Source organism: Pocillopora damicornis, chromosome 6 (assembly GCF_964200805.1).
Source record: "Pocillopora damicornis chromosome 6, jaPocDami1.2, whole genome shotgun sequence".
NCBI classification, from domain to species: domain Eukaryota; kingdom Metazoa; phylum Cnidaria; class Anthozoa; order Scleractinia; family Pocilloporidae; genus Pocillopora; species Pocillopora damicornis.
In genome coordinates, this window is record NC_142675.1 from 21911291 (window position 1) to 21932500 (window position 21210).

At 37.4% G+C, this 21210-nt stretch overlaps 1 protein-coding gene and 1 pseudogene across 3 annotated transcripts in view; both read right to left on the bottom strand.

Annotated features, from left to right (window-relative positions):
• Positions 1–742: 742 nt before the first annotated feature.
• LOC113675002 (uncharacterized) lies at positions 743–8553 on the bottom strand. Of its 2 annotated transcripts, XM_089210081.1 has the most exons (9): positions 8125–8553; positions 7612–7725; positions 6697–6855; positions 6412–6542; positions 5391–5490; positions 4862–4962; positions 4197–4357; positions 3746–3886; positions 743–2296 (listed from the first exon to the last, which is right to left on the bottom strand). In XM_089210081.1, the coding sequence occupies exons 1-9, from the start codon at positions 8212–8214 to the stop codon at positions 2178–2180; spliced, it is 1116 nt and encodes a 371-aa protein (XP_089066207.1). In that variant the 5' UTR covers positions 8215–8553; the 3' UTR covers positions 743–2177. The 2 variants fall into 2 exon arrangements, with proteins under 2 accessions (XP_089066207.1, XP_089066208.1); XM_089210082.1 differs by lacking the exons at positions 7612–7725; positions 8125–8553 and adding an exon at positions 7211–7566.
• Positions 8554–14457: 5904 nt separating this feature from the next.
• The window catches only part of LOC149044430 (uncharacterized), a 22456-nt pseudogene continuing 15703 nt past the window's right edge, over positions 14458–21210 (bottom strand). Inside the window, exons 5-9 of the transcript XR_016187847.1 lie at positions 18580–18679; positions 17946–18045; positions 17329–17489; positions 16879–17019; positions 14458–15360 (exon numbers count right to left, since the gene is read on the bottom strand). The product of XR_016187847.1 is annotated as an uncharacterized LOC149044430 (transcript). The remainder of the gene's footprint in view (positions 15361–16878; positions 17020–17328; positions 17490–17945; positions 18046–18579; positions 18680–21210) is intronic.

Consider the following 21210-nt stretch of genomic DNA (forward strand, 5'->3'; position numbering starts at 1 on the left):
ACCGTGGTGCTGCGTCGGTGGGAGAGTATAACAGGTAATTTAGTGTTGACAATTGAGTTGATAACGTAAACTGACCACCGTAAAGAGTTCAAAGGCTGCTAGCTCGCGCAATTGAATTTGATTACACAAATTTACTAGCTATGTTATAAAATTTTTTGTAACATAAAAAGAGCATAACTTTCAAACGGACGATAGTATCGCAATACTTCACCTAAGTGAAAGACAAATACATAATTTTTTTGAACTCACATAGGTTTTTTTTGTGGTCTATTTACTTTATTATCTAAATTCTTCCTAGTAAAAATAAAATGCATTGGTGCCACTCTTCCTGTTGTCTCCCCTTGCAGCAGTGGTTTAGTCTCGTCACACAACACCATCTATTCCCCGTTGGAGAGAGAGCTCGTTGCGTGATAAGACCGATTAACGGTTGCGAAAGAGACTACGCTTACTGCTGTACCTCTAACAGACGGAAAATAAAAAATTTTCGTCTACAATTAGCTGCCTGAAATATATAATTTCACGTAATTTACTATGAAAGGTATTTGAAACTCTGTTGTATCTCCAATAGACCCTAACCAAAGATATATTGCGATCTCGAATAAATGAAGATACATTAAACAAGAGAAAAGGATAATAGAGGAGCTCGCAGAGCGTAGCCCTATAATTATACAAAATAGTAGTAACCCATCAAGCCGAAAAAATTTGGATGTACGACTATTAGAATTAATTTCTCTAACACTCGTTTGTGGTTTGGTTGATCCTTCTTTATTTACTTTTCTTCTCAAGTTGTTACAATGGGGACTAGCTTCAATATATCAGGGAAAACTAGAGTCTCCGCTTATATATGTGACACTGCGGATGACATTTCTAAGCCGTCAATCTTTTTGTGTCGTCATTGTATCATCTCAACTAGCGAATCACGCTTGACTACGTATTATAGTTCCCACATACTGAGTAAGCACCTTAGGGTTGTCTACGCAGTTACAAAATCAATTTCTTCCCTAATTTTCATATCCTTACGGTTGAGATCGGCCAGAACAGAAACGAGATCGACAATATAAAAATTACAAATAACCTTGGTGTTGAGTATTTTTTATACCTGAAAGTGTATCTTAAGAGAAAATCACCTTTAAAGATTGTTACATAACAACATCTTGGTCACAAGAGTTAAAGAAGAAAGGCGCTCACAAGTACCGCTTCCAAATTGCTTCTTGTTGCGAAACATGAGGGGCATCACCTGTTTACCCTTAAATTACCTCTGGGAACACGACGGTGTCGAACGCGACCTATTACCAGGGAGATTTACTCTTCCTGGACTAACAAATTAACTTATTTAAGAACATGGCTTATCACGAGTTCCATGTCAACCTCACGATCACAACGAAGAAAACGTAATTAGACTCACTAGGAGAACGTGGCCAAACTCACAAGAAGAACGTGATCAAACTCGACCCTTAAGATAAGACCACCAAGAAGGAGTACAAAGTAATCAACCTGCCCTTTTTATAATTTATATTAAATGACTTAAAATAAAATAATATTTCCATTCCTTTTCTTTTCAACACCAATACAGGAAACCCTTACGATATTGTAGATTAACTATAATTGTAATTTTATCATTTAACACGACCGTACGACCGTACAAGGTGATACTTTTAACAAGCGTGATCAACTGTACCGCGGGTACGCCAACGCCACGGCTTTGTCCAATAGTCCAGTGGTCATTGCACTGGGCTCCGGGCTCCGGGCTCCAGTGGTCGGTGCACTGCGGTTCGAATACGTGACTAAATGCAGGTTGTTTACAAGGATGGAGCGAAGTCTAATTTGACAAGATAGAATTTAATTGCTGGAATACAATCCAAGCACATGAAAAATTGCCTAATGTTCATGTAGCGCCACGATTGGGCATGTTCTGATTGGACTTTGGACGTTGTTTCCATGGTACGTGATGGAATGTAAGTTGTTTGGCGTGTAACTTGTGAGTTAAGGAGCGCAAAAAACACGCTTTAACTTAATAATGGTATAGGTCATGCGAGCCTGACAATGAACCTTAACAATGTTTCTTACACTATTATGGGCCTAAAAATAGTTACTCTTAACTAGGAATGAAATTCACCACAAATTATATCCAATAAAAACCATATATCATGACTTAAAGCTTCTTTGATTAATTACAATCAGATCGGCAGAGGGTCGTTGATGTCTCTCCAGGACAGAATCTCATTGATACATTGTGTGCCTCGTGAACTTGTCAGTAAAGATTCAACTCCTCCATTAAATAAACCAAAACATCCACCTTATTAAAGAACAAAAAAAAAACATAATTGAAAATAGTAATACGACAGATAACCTCAGCCAATTAATTTGTTAATCAAAACTAGAACAAAATTTCGAGCGTGATTGATTTTCACCCGCCCGATTTATAAACAATTATTGGATGAGGTTTTTGTGATATCCAAAATAATCAAGGTTGAGGTAGGGGTTATCAGCCTCAGCCTTCGACTTCGGTTGATAACTCTTACCTTGAAGGAAAAAAAATGGTCACGACAGTAAGTGGAACTAATAATTTGTTTCTAAACGTGGAAAAATAATAAATCAGCAAGCACCACAAAGCACGCGAACTTGACACATTATCCTTAGAAATCATGCACCGCGGTCATACATGACATGATTACCTGAGACCTCGAGTGTTCTTGACATAAGTATTGAGTTATCACTAAATAATGGTAATAGGACCGAGTGGAGTCCAATTCGGTCTGTAATCATACGAGTGACTAACAAAATCGGACGACCGCGAAGCGGGAGTCTGATTTGTTAATCGCGAGTATGATTACAAACAGAATTGGACGATACAAAGTCCTGCTACCCGGTTAATCATAACTGTTGCAATTTCCGAAAAGGAAAAAAATACAGTTAGGACGAACATCTCCGGTAGAGACAATGTCTAAAGTAAAATTCCCCGGTCTTTTTCAGGATTAGTGGTTGTTATTATGGTTATTGTGATCGGTGCTATGATTTAGCTGAGTGGACTTAGTATGATTGGCTGCTTTAACAGTCCGATTACCACTGTACAGCATGATTAGTGAAAAATAAAGCAGCTAATGCACCGATCACATTTGAAGAAATTGTAACGGTTATAATTAAAGCACTAATATGGCAGTCTACGCGTCATGCTTGTAATTGGACAGTGTAATAGGACAGTTATAGGAACAGTTAACACGTCATGTCTGTGTAAGTGGACAGAAAGCGTCATGTGCGCGCTGTTGTCTCGCATTACGCCGAGTTAACTGTTTTTTATGAAAAACTATACATGATCTCTAGTTTCTTTCTCAAATTAATGTCACAGTTTCCGAATAGGAGTCCACTCGGTCCTATTACCATTATAAATATGATTTGTCGTTGACCAATCCATTTCCATTAACGTTACGGTTCGCTCCAATTAGCGCCTCAACTACAAAAATGTCCATTCTATTGAGGTACTCATCATTGTAAATTGAAACAGGCAAATCGTCAAGGGAATCTGATCAAGGGATCTGAAAGGGAAGGGAGGAAGGAGGAGGGGAAACCTGTTATGGCAGCCCATCTAGGATAAGAAACAATAACTCCTCAAGTGGTCATTTCATGCTCCAGGAATCTGGAGAGGTTCTGGCACTCATTCATGGGCATCTGTAGTAAGTCTCACTACAGATGCAATTTGTTAAGACTGTTTAGGGCTATCATCAAACTCATAAAAAATGTATCATACCAGTATGAATATAGAGTATCCTATTTCCTTGAAATCTCTTGGGATTGTTGGTCATTTCAGCCAGCATTCCTCTGACTGTCTTTATGTTGTACACTGGGTCAATCAACACTCCGGTAGAACTGGAAATCTCTAAAATGTATTCTGCAAGAAAAGATTATAAATATTGCATTTTCCACAAAAGGAAATATAAGAAATTGAAAATATTTACTTTGAGATAATGGCACAACGTTAATGCACTGAAATAGTACGATTAACATGCAATGTACAGAGTACTTTAACATGGCCAAAGTTTTGAACCAGGTAGACTCCCTGGCCATTCTAAGTTGGCCTTTTAGGCTGGCCATGATCTGGAGTCAATGTTAAGGGAGCTGGATTAAAACAGAGGAGATCAAGGTTTCATGCTAATCACTACTTCTTCAACAATGGTACTCTAAAGAGGAAGAGTAATCACCTAGATCTTCTTGTGAGGGTCTTCCATATCCTGGCAAATGATGTCCACCAATGACGTCAATTATTTCTTCTGCTTTCACAGAGAGCCCAGCTTCCTGAAGTTCTTCATTTATCTTGCTGTATACATATGCATCGTCATCATATACATTTATTGCATGGCATCTACATTCACATGGGAAAAGCAAAATTAAGCAAATTATAGTCGAGTGGATCAAAGAGCAGCAAAGTGTACAACTCCCATAGACAGTATCAGCAGGATAATAATGCTGAAGGATTTTGATATCACTATATCATTACACCATCACTATCATCATCCTCCTTGTCATATTCACCGTTCTTAACCGGTTAAGGTACATGAACACTCTAATTAATTAACATAATATGGTAGGCTTGATTAATTTCAAAATTGATTTGGTGCACAAGTTTGGGTGCCCTTGAATCATAGAGCTAAAAACCAACACACTAAATACGATATGGAGGAAATATTTTCATGTTTTACTAGTCTATGATGAGATTGCACTCTCTGAAACAACATAATATGAAGACTACTCTTCTTTATTTGACTATTATTATCTATTTGATCTATATCTAAAACAAATCAACAGTTCTCATGAATTCTATAGCAGCTACAAGTTTAGATCTTTCAAGAGAAAATTCACAGCTCACTTGAGTTTTGAACCTGTCAGATAATTAGCCATGGAAATTCCTGCTGCAGATCCTCCACTGCCAACTGTCATCACAATATCATCAAAATCTTCCAGCAGATTCTTTAAAGGATGAGAAAATGTGTTCACTTCCAGCAATCAAACTACTGGTAAGATGGCTTCCAGGGCGAGGTTGAATGTTAATCAGTACCAGGGAATAAAGGGTTTAATAACCTTTAAATTTTGAATTTGACTGGGGGGTGATACATGCCTAAATTCTGTAAAATTTTGAGAGCTATGAACAACAGGAATCATTTTAAGGAAATGAAAAAGCTTTTTGCCCATCAACTTGTTGATCAGTAAAAAGGCCTAAGACTGTTTACCTGCCTGATTAAAGTGAAACTGAATGATGAATAAAATCCTCTTCACACAAAAACTAATAATCAACTTTGGGTTACTGGCCTTGGTTACAAGCTTATAGATTAAAGTCCACAAATGAGGAGAATTTGTTAAGCATTTGGATCATGGTCTGATTGAAATAATTAACTCACTTGGTCCATCATTTCTTGAAATGCTGTCAGGTAACCAAATGACCCTGTATATGAAGAACCTCCAGCCTCTATCAGGTATGGAACTGAACCTTGCTGACATCTGGAAAGATTTGATCCAAGAGAAAATCATTTAAGAGTCTTTACTCGGCTGTGAACTGTTGAACTCCCAAGATGTGATTGTTAATTCTCCTGACTTTAGCTGCCACACATTTCCTTCTTAAACTAGTTATGAGAAAATGACTGTAAATTTATGAAAATCATATATGTGAACTGTGGTTGAAGAAACAAATATGGACGCAATCCTTGCAGTTATGAACACTACTTAAGTAGTGGTGAAAATAAGACCTAAAAGAAATTCAGGTCTGTACAGGATTTGAACCCATGACCTTTGCAATACCTGTGCAGCACTCTACCAACTAAGCTAACATGCCAACTGGGAGCTGGTCATTATTTTAGTCACAAATAAACCCATAAAGTGGTGAATAAATGACTGTAAATATATGAAAATTATCATGTAAACTATGGTTGAAGAAACGAATATGGACGTGATCCTTGCCGTTATGCAGTAGTGAAAGTTTATGCCTGAAGTGCCGTAAAGGCCTGAATTTTTTCAGGATAAATATATATATTTATATGGATAAAAAATTTGATTAAAATAATATACTTAGTTCACACCTACACAGGCCCAAACATTAATTTTCATCTCTCTTGAAAAACACATCTTGTGAAAAAAGCAAAGAATATGATGTAACAATAAGAAAGGATAAGCAAAGCTTTGTATTTTGTCAGTGATCCTACTTCCATGAGACTTCCATTGTTGAAGGAAGTTAGTGAAGAGTAGGTTTTGTTAGTTGACTGGCCTTCAGTTTAAGGCATCTTACTATCTATAATTGGAATAATCTCTTAGATCTTTTGGTTTAATTAATTCAAAATGATTGGATTCTCTCTTAAAGTCTTGCACCTTTGACTCAAAACAGCTATCAAAAGTTGTCAAAATAGTCTGAACAAATCAGCTACCTACAATTTTTCTGCCATTTTCTCCATCATTGGTTGAAGGCCAGCCTTATATTTCAACTTTGGAACAAGAATAATATTACTTCCAGCCATCCTACTTAAAAGAAGATTCCCTTTACATCCAACATTGACTGTCTCCTACAAGGAAAAGAAAACAAAAGGTTGACTGCAGTCAGAGAATTAGCAATAACACAGATATTGTTGTTGCTCATGTAAAAAAGACACTTTAATTGTAACAACAAGTGGTGCTTGAGCTACAAAATGTTAGGGAAAGGTATAATTGTTGTATTACCTGATCAGAACTTCTTAGCAGCAAGTAACAATTCAAACCAAGTTGTTTTGCTGCAACTGCAGTAGTCCTACAATGATTGGAAGGGAGACCACCACATGTTATAACTGTGTCACACTTCTTCTCTAAAGCATCAGCCAAGACAAACTCCAATTTACGAACCTATAACATAACAAAGCAATTAAGTTGCTTACAATCAACTAATACTTGATTGAAATAATTAACCTCTTTAGCAAGACATACATATACAAAAGCCTATATAATGTCGTGTGATCACTTGTGCAAACTCAAAGGGAAAATATGAAATAAACAGCAGTGTCACACGATATGGTAAAAAGAAGTAAAAAGTTCATAAAAATGTACAAATGGAAACAAACCAGAGATAAGGAAAACTTGACAATTTTCAAGGTTTCTGTTCATTTGATTTTGGGTATCCAGTGCAGTGTTAATTTATCAATTTTCCATGAGTTCTACTGTTAAACTTCATTGTTTTGTAAAAACAGCCTGACTTACTAACATTTGTGGCTGTCTCAAACTGAAGTGAGGCAGCTTGATTCTGACTGCCTGAAAGCATGATATTGGGATGGTATTTTCAGGTCTCCACATTTGTAAATGCCTTAATATTTGACCACTACATTTGCATGTGTTGGCAACTGTTTTGGGAAATTCAAGGGTTATTGTAAAATGCAGACAACCTCAAGGTGGATGACCATTGATAACATCTTAAGAAAAGTTTTCACCTCACTTCATCCTAAAAAGTACCTTTAAGTTAAGTTTTACAGTTTGTGACATGACTTCCAAACACAGGTAGACAATTTGCCAACTTTTAATTTTAATTTGGTTGCAAATTCATTTGAACTTTCCAAGGAAAGCATTAAGTTAACTAGGCTGAAAATATATTCATTTGGTAAATCACACCTTATTTCCAGACAGAGCACATCCGGTAAGATCATCCCTTTTGATGGATATTGAAAACTCCTTTGGGGCATTGGGAATATTCCATGGATGGATTGGAGTGTTACGTTGAGCAAGCTGCAAAATGGCAAAACTTTTCATTAGCGTGAGAGTTATACACTAAAACACTTTCATATTTCGATTGTACAATTTGATTTCTAACATAGCTAGTAAATTTGTCTAATCATCAATTGCGGGAGCGTGCTTCATATTCCTATTGTGCACGGACATGACGTCAGCAAACAAATCCCTCGCGAAAACAAATTTTCCATCGGGTTGAAAATGTTATAAAACAATTGGTTCATACATCAGCTGTGCGTTCATCGAGATATGAAGCACTTGGGAAGTTTGGAGAGCACTCAAGAAGCTAGAGTTACTTGAGCACCTTTCGTGCTCTCCAAACTTTTGCGTGCTTCATATCTCGATGAACGCACGCTGACGTATGAATCAATTTTTAATTGTATCATATTGTCTTACCTTGAGGAAATACTTTGGAATGTTCTTCAGGGATGAAGCCCACTTAGGTGGTTCATACTTATGAAGCTGTGCAAGATTATTTGCGTTCATATCCGAGGAACTGAGAGAAAAGTTGACAAGATATATATTGTACGTGTCTTCTGTCTATCAATACCTTGCACTATCACTTCAAAGTTCAAGTTCAAGTATGTTTATGTTTTGTCTAGTGCGAGGCACGTAGTCACTATCATGAATTGAAATAATTATTTCAGTCTGCCGCAGTTTTCGAAGTTGGATTCAATTTGACCAAATAAAAGGCTGTTAAAGATTCCTTCCGCCTTCAGGTCTATTGGATTTTATATGATAGGCTCAGTCATGCACGCATTCTGATTAGTTCTCACTTCTGATCTAGTAGAGGACAGACTTATCGATGACGTCATCATTAAAACTTTTGATTATATAAAACAAATAGATTCCAAGTTGCCGTGCGTCTGTTAAGTAACATTAGTGACACACTCGGTTGCGCCTTGAGTGCCACTTTCTTGTTCTTACCACATTTTGACGTCCTTTGTGACCTATTATTGAACAGACGCACAGCAACTTGGAATATAAAATAATGATAAATAAAAAATAAGAGTAAGAATATAAAATGTTAAATTAGAAATGTTGCGTGATAGGCCAAAATAACGTCTGCGTGACATAATAAAGTGCACGCACCACTGGAAGTTTCTCGGCCCCAAAACGTCGTGTAGACCCTTGGTAGCGGCCAACACAAGCGAAGCAAATTTCAACCACAACTACGAGTTTCGCTAGTGAAGACGCACTATGAAGCGAAGATATATTGTACGGAAAAGACTTGAATCGTTTTATTAGCGTAGTCGAGGTATCCAAGTACTTATCTTAAACTGAAATATGAAATTATAAGGAAGAAGCTGAGCTAAATTCTAAGATACGGACCGACATTCCAATCATTCCGATATAAAAGCAAGATCCCAAAAGATTAGCTAAAACTCTAAAACAAACTCACAAAAGACTATCTTCAAGGATAAAGGAGAACCGCTTGCTAACGAATTCTAACAAAACAAATAACCGAGTGGGAAATTGTACGGAAAAGACTTGAATCGTTTTATTAGCGTAGTCGACGTATCCAAGTACTTATCTTAAACTGAAATATGAAATTATAAGGAAGAAGCTAAGCTAAATTCTAAGATACGGACCAACATTCCAATCATTCTGATATGAAAGCAAGATCCCAAAAGATTAGCTAAAACTCTAAAACAAACTCACAAAAGACTATCTTCAAGGATAAAGGAGAACCGCTTGCTAACGAATTCTAACAAAACTAATAACCAAGTGGGAAATCGTACGGAAAAGACTTGAATCGTTTTATTAGCGTAGTCGAGGTATCCAAGTACTTATCTTAAACTGAAATATGAAATTATAAGGAAGAAGCTGAGCTAAATTCTAAGATACGGACCGACATTCCAATCATTCCGATATAAAAGCAAGATCCCAAAAGATTAGCTAAAACTCTAAAACAAACTCACAAAAGACTATCTTCAAGGATAAAGGAGAACCGCTTGCTAACGATTTCTAACAAAACTAATAACCGAGTGGGAAATCGTACGGAAAAGACTTGAATAGTTTTATTAGCGTAGTCGAGGTATCCAAGTACTTATCGTAAACTGAAATATGAAATTATAAGGAAGAAGCTAAGCTAAATTCTAAGATACGGACCAACATTCCAATCATTCTGATATAAAAGCAAGATCCCAAAAGACTAGCTAAAACTCTAAAACAAACTCACAAAAGACTATCTTCAAGGATAAAGGAGAACCGCTTGCAAACGAATTCTAACAAAACTAATAACCGAGTGGGAAAAACGAGCAGCTTACTAACAAAGCATGAACAACGTAAGCCACGTGTTACAAGGTTGCAAAGAAACTGGCATAAAAAACTGGGCGAAACTACCGAAAGACTAGATGTTTAAACAAGTACGAAGAGAAGGAACATAAGCACTTACTGTTTAACTTGCGAAGCTTGGAATCACTACCAACTAGACCCTGTGAGCAGGGTAACTGGGATACCTGGATGGTACTGGATCCTTGGAATCAAGTGTAGTGATATTACGGGTGTCGGACTAGTATACTGAAATAGCGCGCTCAAGTCTGGCCAAGGGCATACACCTATTTCAAAACATAGGCATGCTATGCATGCAAGAGTTACTTTTTTGTAGGGTGGGTGGATTACTTGAAACATTGTGAGTGATTTCTACATTCTTAAAAAAGGAGAGAAGAATATTAATGTGGGAAAGAACAAAAATGTCGAATTACCTCACTCACAGGTATTTTGTGGTAGATTATGTGTGTTTTGCGAATAAATGTAACCAAAAAATAAACTGTATTGGTGCCACGGATACCTGTTAGTACAAAATGTAGACAGCAGACTGCAGACCGGATACAAAATATAGACTGCAGACTGCAGAGTGGGTACAAAATGCAGACTAAGAATCTGAAGAGTTTTTACGTCTGGTATATAATAACATGTCATCTTACAGCTTGCCGAGCGTCACGCAATCGCTTTTCTGCGATCCGCCTTCACGATTATTTGCACATTGTGGAATATTCCAGGCCCATTTCTTGATGAAAATCAATCGCAATATTATTTCAAGCCTTCAATTTAGTCTTTTTACTTTGAGCGCGAGCTGGTTGGTGTGATGTCTGTACAGATTTTACCAACGTAATAAATGTAGATGACGTGAATAACAGTGATGGTAAAGCAAGCTTAAAACGGCAGAAATCGTCAGAAAATACAACGGATGCACAGGGTATGAGTAAGTTTTATTGATTTTACGAGAAAAATGTTCATATTTCGAAATATGCGTCGTTGTAAATCGACCATACTTCGTTCCCTATACTATTCCTTATAACGTGCAGTTCCTCTCGTAACTTAACACCGAGTCACACAACGCGTGACGCGTTCATGAATTAATCGTTAGCTTTTTCTCGAGACGTGAGCTTGGGCCGCCTGCGACAAGACAATTGCGTAAACAGAATTTAACATAATAACATTATACACAAATAAACACAGGGTTTTGGATCACGTATTTATTAAAAAAGAATATCCATACAACTACAATGAAAACAAACATAAGATTCACCTTTCTGATCGTGAAATTAATACCATTCGTACTGTTATCGTAGCTACGTTCCTTGCCATCAACTGAATCCAACATGTCGTCTTTCTTCACAAGCAGTTTGCATCCATTATAGTTATGTTCTTCAGTCTCACGGTAGTAGTGTTGTTCAATAGATTGCATAGAGTATATGCAGTTTGGTTTCAGATTTCAGATTTTGCTTTTTACAACAAGTGAACGTTTTTCAACTAAGACATTGGCATACGTAGCATACAGGGCATTCAAGGCTTTCATGGCTTTCAAGCGTTTGCGACTCAATCCGTTCCAAAATTACCGCTCAAAAACATCTTTCAAAAAATTATTTCACCAATCATTTGTTATATCTTTTTTTTTTAAATAAACATTTCACGTGCTACTTTTCCTTAATACAATGTCATCTACTTCGCTTAAAACAATAATTATAATAACCTCCTCTCTCCACCTTTTGTTTCGACGCTACTTCTGGTTATCATTTGCGCTGCTTGCTTTTATATTAGTTAATTTAGCTTTAGACTTGTGACAGCATGGTAATTGTACCTTTTAGCTCAATTCAACTAAGTTTTGTAAACTTTGTCCTGTTTACTAGGGATAGAATTCTAACGAACGAGACTCAATCAAACTGTTTTATTCCGCTCTCCCATTCGCTTATTTACATCGGGTGTGTAAAAAGCTACTCTCGCAAAATTTGTAAAAAATCACTTTCTTATACGATATTCTCTACATTGTGATTGGTTGTTGCCAAGTACTGATTTAAAAGGTCATTCAAGGTTGCGTTGATTATGTAAACCAATCAATGTCCATAATGTTCACACTCATCATCTGACATGTGTCAAGCACGAATCAAAGTCTCCGACATAAGTACGTGTTTATTACACCATGATATACCCGGGTTGTGTTCATTAAAATATTAGAATCTGTGTGATGAATATCTGTTACAACAACTTTTGAAAATACTGGTTGAAATAAATACCACTACTTCGAATTCGCTTACTTAAGCCATTTTTGATTTGGTCTAAAAACCCAATACTCTTATTTGAATCACTCCCACATATACCCATTGACCCGCAGGCTGCGAAAATTCCTCTTTGCGTTTTTTGTTCTCGAACCAAAACCTTGTGGGAGAGAAAATGGAAACTAAAGAGAAGAAAGGGCTGCTGTCAACTCTTCTGTTTTCTCTTTTTGCTTCTGGTTGTCTGTTTTTATCTTAATGAGTTCAAATTCTCCAATTCAAAATCAGTTTTTAATCATCCATTATTTTTCTCCATCTGAATTGAGTCAAAACATTTCCTCGTCTTCGATATAATTATCAAAGTGAATTTGCTTCACTACAGAAAAACATAGGCATGCATAGTATACAAGAATTATTTTGTTTGGCTGGGCGGGTTAAAATTGGGCTCCTCGTGTACCTAATTTTTTCATTTTTGTAACAGGAAAAGAGCATAACTTTCAAACGGACGAAAGTATCGCAATACTTCACCATAAGGGAAAGACAAACACAAAATTTGTTTGAACTCACATAGGTACTTTGTGCTCTATTTTCTTTATTGTCTAAATTCTTCTCAGCAAAAATAAAATACATCAGTGCCACTCTTCCTGTTGTCTCCCCTTGCAGCATTGGTTTGGTCTCGTCACACAACGCCATCTATTCCCCGTTGGAGAGAGAGCTCGTTGCGTGATGAGACCTAATAACGGTTGCGAAAGAGACTACGCTTACTGCTATTCAGCTAACAGACAGAAAATAAGGAATTTTCGTCTACAATTAGTTGCCTGAAATATATAATTCCACGTAATTTTACTATGAAAGGTATTTGAAACTCTGTTGTATCTCCAATAGACCCTAACCAAAGATATATTGCGATCTCGAATAAATGAAGATACATTTAACAAGAGAAAGGATAATATTTCAAAGAGGGCTCCTTGATTGGTTGTTGCCCATCTGGACTCTGCCATCTGTGTGTGAAATACGTGATAGAATGTAGGTTGTTTACAAGTTATTAACACGCGATAAGATTAAATCCAATGTAGCTAAAAGCCAGTTTTGTTCGTAGGAAAAGTCCAAATGCGGGAGAATTGCCTGAGAAATTCATTATTAATAGCAGTTAGTCTCATTTGAATTTTTCTCAGTAGGGTTGGACAATGCGGTTTGAATACGTGACTAAATGCAGGTTGTTTACAAGGAAATGGTACGTGATGGAGCGAAGTCTTATTTGATTGGTGGAATACAATCCAAGCACATGAAAAATTGCCTAATGTTCATGTAGTACCATGATTGGGTTTTTTCTTATTGGACTTCGGACGTTGTTTTCATGGTACAAATGATGGAATGCAAGTTGTTTGGCGTGTAAGTGGTGAGTAAAGGAGCGGAAAAAACACGCTTTAACTTAAAAATGGTACAAATGATGCGAACCTTTCATAGCCCGATAAATCTCTACCTTAATCAACGAGGTTCCCGCGAAAGCCACAAACCATTACACTTATCAAATGAGCCCAAAATTCATGGTTTATGTCACTCTTTGTACACAGCCCCCTGATGCTATCGGATGTCATTTGCAAGAAAACAATTCCCAAACGCTGTGATTGGTGCGATACATACCCTAATGCGGAAAACTGATTGGTACCTACCCTAAACGCTGTGATTGGTGCAAGATATCCAAATGCTGTGATATGATTGGTGCGAGATACATACCCATATGCGGCAATCTGATTAGTGCGAGATAAATACCCAAATGCGGCGAACTGATTGGTGCGAGCTACATATCACTCTAAACTGATGCTATTAGAGAGTAATTTTTTTACCAAAAAAAAACTCAAAAAGGAAATCTTTGACCCTCTAGTTAACGAAATCCTCCCAAGCTCTTTCGCAAAAAAATTAATTGTTGAACTATGTGCTCAGCGGAGCTGCTAATAAGTTAAACAAAAAGAAGAAATAAAAAGACCTTCTCTGTTATTGTCTGTCTTCAACCTCAAGCAAACCACGACGGCGACGGAAACAAGGATGTGGAAAACAAAAGGAAGGAGGGGTTGAATAATAGCTCGACACGTACATTACAAACTTTGTGTTTATTTAAGCGGTCCTCTGAAACGGCAAACTCGCTTCCTTCTCGTAACGGTCACCGACCAAAAGTGATTTTGTAGAAAGGCGCTTCAAACGGCCCATGAGGGTAAAAAAACACCACAAATGCGTCGATTAACATTTTATTTAACTTTATTGAGATATTAAGACTAAGATGTAATGTAGATATGCAATTTTCAGAGCTTTATTCACGAACCTCATAGCTTTTGTTCGTCTCATGTCAACAATTATCAACCACGAAGACAAAGTGTGGTCTGCCTGTGGTTGTACGATGTTGCACGCGTTTGCCTGGCTCTTTCACAACATCTCGCAACACGATCCAACAATTTTGCAAGATGCTGCCTTGAAATGCTGTGAAGCTTTGCCTGGCCTTCACTTCGTTCTGTGATTACAAGCTAAAACAATTAATCAATTGGTCGTCCGCGTTTTCCCGCGCTTAAAGCAGTTTGGTTGTTTGCTGTGAGCTCTCATTGTCCATCTTATACAAAAAACGAGAAAATAAATCACTGCTCGCCGCGAACATTACAAATTTAGACCAACAAGGGTGGTGAGGGGTCTTAACAAAAAAAAAAGAACAATTAAGGTTCCTCCACTTGAATCTCTACTGGTAATTTTCGTTACTGACCGCCCCACTTCATCTACTCCGTTGCCATAAAATCTATCTATTCGTGTTTATCTTTGACAAATATCTACTGTATTTTTTACCAAACCTATATCAAGAAATAGCATTGCATACAAGTTTTACAGCGCTGTGATACGAAACTTCACAATGTTTCTTACACTATTATCGGCCTAAAAATAATTACTCTTAACTATGAATGAAATTCACCACAGACTATATCCAATGAAAACCATATATCAAGACTCAAAGCTTCTTTGATTAATTACAATCAGATCGGCAGAGGATCGTTGATGTCTCTCCAGGACAGAATCTCATTGATACATTGTGTGCCTCGTGAACTTGTCAGTAAAGATTCAACTCCTCCATCAAATAAACCAAAACATCCACCTTATTAAAGAACAAAAAAAACATAATTGAAAATAGTAATACGACAGGTTACCTCAGTCAATTAATTTGTTAATAAAAACTAGAACAAAATTTCGAGCGTGATTGGTTTTCACCAGCCCGATTTATAAACAATTATTGGATGAGGTTTTTGTGATATTCAGAATAATCACGGTTGACGTAGGGATAATCAGCCTCAGCCTTCGACTTCGGTTGAAAACCCTTACCTTGAATGAAAAACAAGATGGTCACGACAGTAAGTGGGTTGAAAATGTTATAAAACAATTGGTTCATACGTCAGCGTGCATTCTTCGAGATATGAAGCACTTGGGAAGTTTGGAGAGCACCCAACAAACTAGAGTTACTTACGCACCTTTCGTGCTCTCCAAACTTCCCGCGTGCTTCATATCTCGATGAACGCACGCTGACTTATGAGTCAACCAATTGTTAAATGGTAATAGGACCGAGTGGATTCCGATTCGGAGTGACTACCAAAATCGGACGAGCACGAAGCGGGAGTCAAATAGAATTGGACGACATAAAGTCCTGTTACCCGGTTAATCATAACTGTTGCAATTTCCGAAAAGAAAAAAATACAGTTAGGACGAACATCTCCGGTAGAGACAATGTCTAAAGTAAAATTGCCCTGTCTTTTTTAGGATTAGTGGTTGTTGCTATGGTTGTTGTGATCAACTCTATTATTGGTGGATTTAGCTGAATGGACTTAGTATAATTGGCTGCTTTAACTGTCCGATTACAACTGTACAGAATAATTAGTGAAAAATAAAGCAGCTAATGCACCGATCACATTTGAGGAAATTGTAACGGTTATGACTAAAGCACGAATAGGGCAGTCTACGCGTTATGCTTGTAATTGGACAGTTATAAGAACAGTTAACACGTCATGTTTGTGTAAGTTGACAGAAAGCATCATGTGCGCGCTGTTGTCTCGCATTTCGCCGAGTTAACTGTTTTTTTATGAAAAACTTTACCTGATGTCTAGTTTCTTTCTCAAATTTATGTCATAGTTTTTATTAACTGGTAACAGGACTTCACCTCGTCCAATTCTGTCTGTAATAATACTCGTGATTAACAAATCGGATTCCCGCTTCGTGCAATTATACTCCAAACAGGAGTCCACTCAGTCCTATTACCATTATAAATAGGGTTTGTCGTTGACCAATCCATTCCCATTAACGTTACGGTTAGCTCCAACTAGCGCCTCCACTACAAAAATGTCCCTTCTATTGAGGTACTCATCATTGTAAATTGAAACAGGCAAATTGTCAAGGGAATCTGATCAAGGGATCTGGAAGGGAAGGAAGGAAGGAGGTGGGGAAACCTGTTATTGCAGCCCATCCAGAATAAGAGAAAATAACTCCTCAAGTAGTTATTTCATGCTCCAGGAATCTGGAGAGGTTCTGGCAATCATTCATGGGCATCTGTAGTAAGTCTCACTACAGGTGCAATCTGTTAAGACTGTTTAGGGCTATCATCAAACTCATAAAAAATGTCTCATACCAGTATGAATGTAGAGTATCCTATTTCCTTGAAATCTCTTGGGATTGTGGGTCATTTCAGCCAGCATTCCTCTGACTGTCTTTATGTTGTACACTGGGTCAATCAACACTCCGGTAGAACTGGAAATCTCTAAAATGTATTCTGCAAGAAAAGTTTTTAAATATTGCATTTTACAAAAAATGAAATATAGGAAATTGAAAATATAAGTTACTTTGTGATAATGGCACAACGGTATTGCACTGAAATAGTACGATTAACAATGTACAGAGTACTTTAACATGGCCAAAGTTTTGAACCAGGTAGATTCCCTGGCCATTCGAAGTTGGCCTTTTAGGCTGGCCATGGTCTGGAGTCAATGTTAAGGGAGCTGGATTAGAATAGAGGAGATCAAGGTTTCGTGGTAATCGCTTCTTCTTTAACAATGGTACATTAAAGAGGACGAGTAAATACCTAGATCTTCTTGTGAGGGTCTTTCATATCCTGGCAAATGATGTCCGCCAATGACATCAATTATTTCTTCTGCTTGCACAGAGAGCCCAGCTGCTTGAAGTTCTTCATTTATCTTGCTGTATACACATGCATCTTCATCACTTACGTTTACTGCATGGCATCTACATTTACATGGGAAAAGCAAAGTTAAGCAAATTATAGTCTGGTGGATCACAGAGCAGCAACGTGTAGAACTCCCATGGACAGTATCAGTAGGATAATAATGCTGAAGGATTTTGATATCACCATATCATCACACCATCACTATCACCATCCTCCTTGTCATATTCACCGTTCTTAACCGGTATGTACATGAACACTCTAATTAATTTACATATTATGGTAGGCTTGATTAATTTCAGAATTGATTTGGTGCACAAGTTTGGGTGCCCTTGAATCATAGGGCTAAAAACCAACACACTTATGATATAGAGGAAATATTTTTATGTTTTACTAGTCTATGATGAGAGTGCACTCTTGGAAAAAACTTAATATGAATACTATTCTTCTTCAACAATTCTGATGAATACTATAGCAGCTACAAGTTTAAATCTTTCATGAGAAAATTCACAGCTCACTTGAGTTTTGAACCTGTCAGATAATTAGCAATGGAATTCCTGCTGCAGATCCTCCACTGGCAGCTGTCATTACAATATCATCAAAATCTTCCAGCACATTCTTTAAAGGATGAGAAAATGCGTTCACTTCCAGCAATCAAACTATTGGTAAGATGAGTTTACAAACAACCACGTTATATTGATTAAAGATTCATTGCTACAGAACAATAGCTTCAGCTGCAGACTTCCTCAAGCATTTCAGCTTCTCAATCAATTGGCTTTCAAGGCGAAGTTGAATGTTAATCAGTACCAGGGAGTAAAGGGTTTAATGACCTTTAAATTTTGAATTTGACTGGGGGGTGATACATGCCTAAATTCTGTAAAATATTGAGAGCTATGAACAACAGGAATCATTTTAAGGAAATGAAAAAGCTTTTTGCCCATCAACTTGTTGATCAGTAAAAAGGCCTAAGACTGCAGTGTACCTTCCTGATTAATTAGTGAAACTGAATGATGAATAAAATCCTCTTCACACAAAAACTAATACTCAACTTTGGGTTACTAGCCCTGGTTACAAGCTTATAGATTAAAGTCCACAAATGAGGAGAATTTGTTAAGCATTTGGATCATGGTCTGATTGAAATAATTAACTCACTTGGTCCATCATTTCTTGAAATGCTGTCTGGTAACCAAACGATCCTGTATATGAAGAACCTCCAACCTCTATCAGGTATGGGACTGAACCTTGCTGACGTCTGAAAAGATTTGATCCAAGAGAAAATCATTTAAGAGTATCTACTCTGCTGTGAACTGTTGAACTCCCAAGATGTGACTGTTATTTCTCCTTTTTAGCTGCCACACATTTCCTTCTAAACTAGTGTTATATATAACAACTTTGTTTAAATAATAACATATAACATATTATTATTAAAAAAGGGTTATAGAAGGGAGGAACTTAATCCTCATTGTAAACTATACCCCAGATATAAAAATTTAATACTATGCAATATACATATACATACTTAAACGTTTTATATGCAAGCATACATCTATATAAATATAAAATCTAAATAAAGACATATCTAAGATAAAAATTGTTTAAAATTATAATTGAATATTGTATAATACATAAAATAATTTAATTTTGTAATTATAGGCCTAGTTAAATAATGTTGATTTAAGAGCTTTCTTAAAAGCATTCATTGAGTCAAGTTCAACTGCTGATGACGGTAAACTGTTCCATGGGTCGATACATCTGTGCCAAAAAGAGTACTTAAAGATATCTGGGATCATGTGTACTATAGGTGGACTCGGTCGACATATCGGGCGACAGTCGACCGATATATCGGTCGACTATCGGTCGACTATCGGTCGACTATCGGTCGACTATCGGTCGACTATCGGTCGACTATCGGTCGACTATCGGTCGATGCTCGACCGACTATCGGACGATAGTCGACCGATACTCGACCGATAGTCGACCGATATATCGGTCGACTGTCGCCCGATGCATCGACCGATATATATCGGTCAAGTATCGGTCAAGTATCGGTCAAGTATCGGTCAAGTATCGGTCAAGTATCGGTCAAGTATCGGTCAAGTATCGGTCAAGTATCGGTCAAGTATCGGTCAAGTATCGGTCAAGTATCGGTCAAGTATCGGTCAAGTATCGGTCAAGTATCGGTCAAGTATCGGTCAAGTATCGGTCAAGTATCGGTCAAGTATCGGTCAAGTATCGGTCAAGTATCGGTCAAGTATCGGTCAAGTATCGGTCAAGTATCGGTCAAGTATCGGTCAAGTATCGGTCAAGTATCGGTCAAGTATCGGTCAAGTATCGGTCAAGTATCGGTCAAGTATCGGTCAAGTATCGGTCAAGTAGCGGTCAAGTAGCGGTCAAGTAGCGGTCAAGCAGCGGTCAAGTAGCGGTCAAGCAGCGGTCAAGTAGCGGTCAAGTATCGGTCAAGTATCGGTCAAGTATCGGTCAAGTATCGGTCAAGTATCGGTCAAGGATCGGTCAAGTGTCGGTCAAGTGTCGGTCAAGTGTCGGTCAAGTGTCGGTCAAGTGTCGGTCAAGTGTCGGCCAAGTATCGGTCAAGTATCGGTCAAGTATCGGCCAAGTATAGGTTCACTTACCGACCATATCGCTCAGAAGAAAATAGGCTAAGAAAGAGTGCGAGGTTTTTTCGATATATGTTCCCATTTGGTAATGGAAAAATACATTGTAAAGTTGGTCGCTCTTGTGTAACTAATGTTGTGCCTTAACGTATTTCCATTATTCCTAAAACTACCCGGCTTATGCTTTATCCCTGATGTCATGCTGCCCTTAATCCAACTTACCTAAAATAATCATTATTCCATAGCTCTTATAGCTCTAACAGGGCCTCAACGTTATATTCCTTGTTCAACGTTACCGATATTAACTGTCCAATTTATGTCGGTAATGGGATCCACCTAAATTGTATCCGCTAAAATTGCAGTGTGTAACTGCCCAGCTAAACGAAAAGTAAATGATCTTTTGAAACTGAACTAGGCGGTTAAACTCATAAGCAAAGCGATTTTATAAAGACTTCTTTTTGCAGTGCAAGGTCAGCCGTTGTTTGTTTTTTTTTATTATTCTTGTTATTTTACCTAGAATAGGGCGTCTTTTTGGGGGTTTGGGCCTTAACAACGGTATCAATTTTTTTCATCCTTAAATAGGGAACTCCGCGGCACCCACCTGTCGGAAATACAGAACTTATCCGCTTATAAGAACCTAGAATTCACGAACCTGTTAGACTAAAAATACCAATTTAGACCCCCTTTACAAAAGAACCTATTTAGCCTATATTTGAAACAGGTTTCTGTTTTAGAAAATGAACCTTAAAGATCTTCAGGCAAAGATAAAAGACATGACTCTCAAAAGTAATGAACTTAACCATGTATGAACTATAAAAATCTCTAAATTTGGTATAAATAATGTATGAAAAACGGTAGTATGTACATGTTGGTTTTGAATTAGAATTCACATGAGTACACCCTACGAGTAGATTTAGAACTGAGAACTCAGATTCTTATAAGCGGGTAAATACTGTAATTTGACTTACTAAAACGAAATCAAGTCTGCAATGAATATCTGATTGTCTTTGCCTCCAGATAAACCTCTTGCCATTTGGATTAAAAATTATCCAAACATCACATAGCTCCAAATTTTCCATCGCATTTTGCACTACCTTTAAAGCGTTCTGAGGTGTTCTGGCGATGCCATTTTTTCAGAAAAAATTGAGAGAGTAAAAAACATCCTAAGCAG

What these genes read in the sequence shown, in the direction of transcription:
- LOC113675002 (XM_089210081.1), bottom strand. Translation starts at nt 8,214, where the DNA reads ATGAACGCAAATAATCTTGCACAGCTTCATAAGTATGAACCACCTAAG. An exon ending in GTGCTCTGTCTGGAAATAAG is followed by an intron (nt 6,856 to 7,611) that starts GTGTGATTTACC and finishes GTTATGTTATAG; the next exon opens with GTTCGTAAATTGGAGTTTGT. An exon ending in CTGACAGGTTCAAAACTCAA is followed by an intron (nt 4,358 to 4,861) that starts GTGAGCTGTGAA and finishes ATGTGAATGTAG; the next exon opens with ATGCCATGCAATAAATGTAT.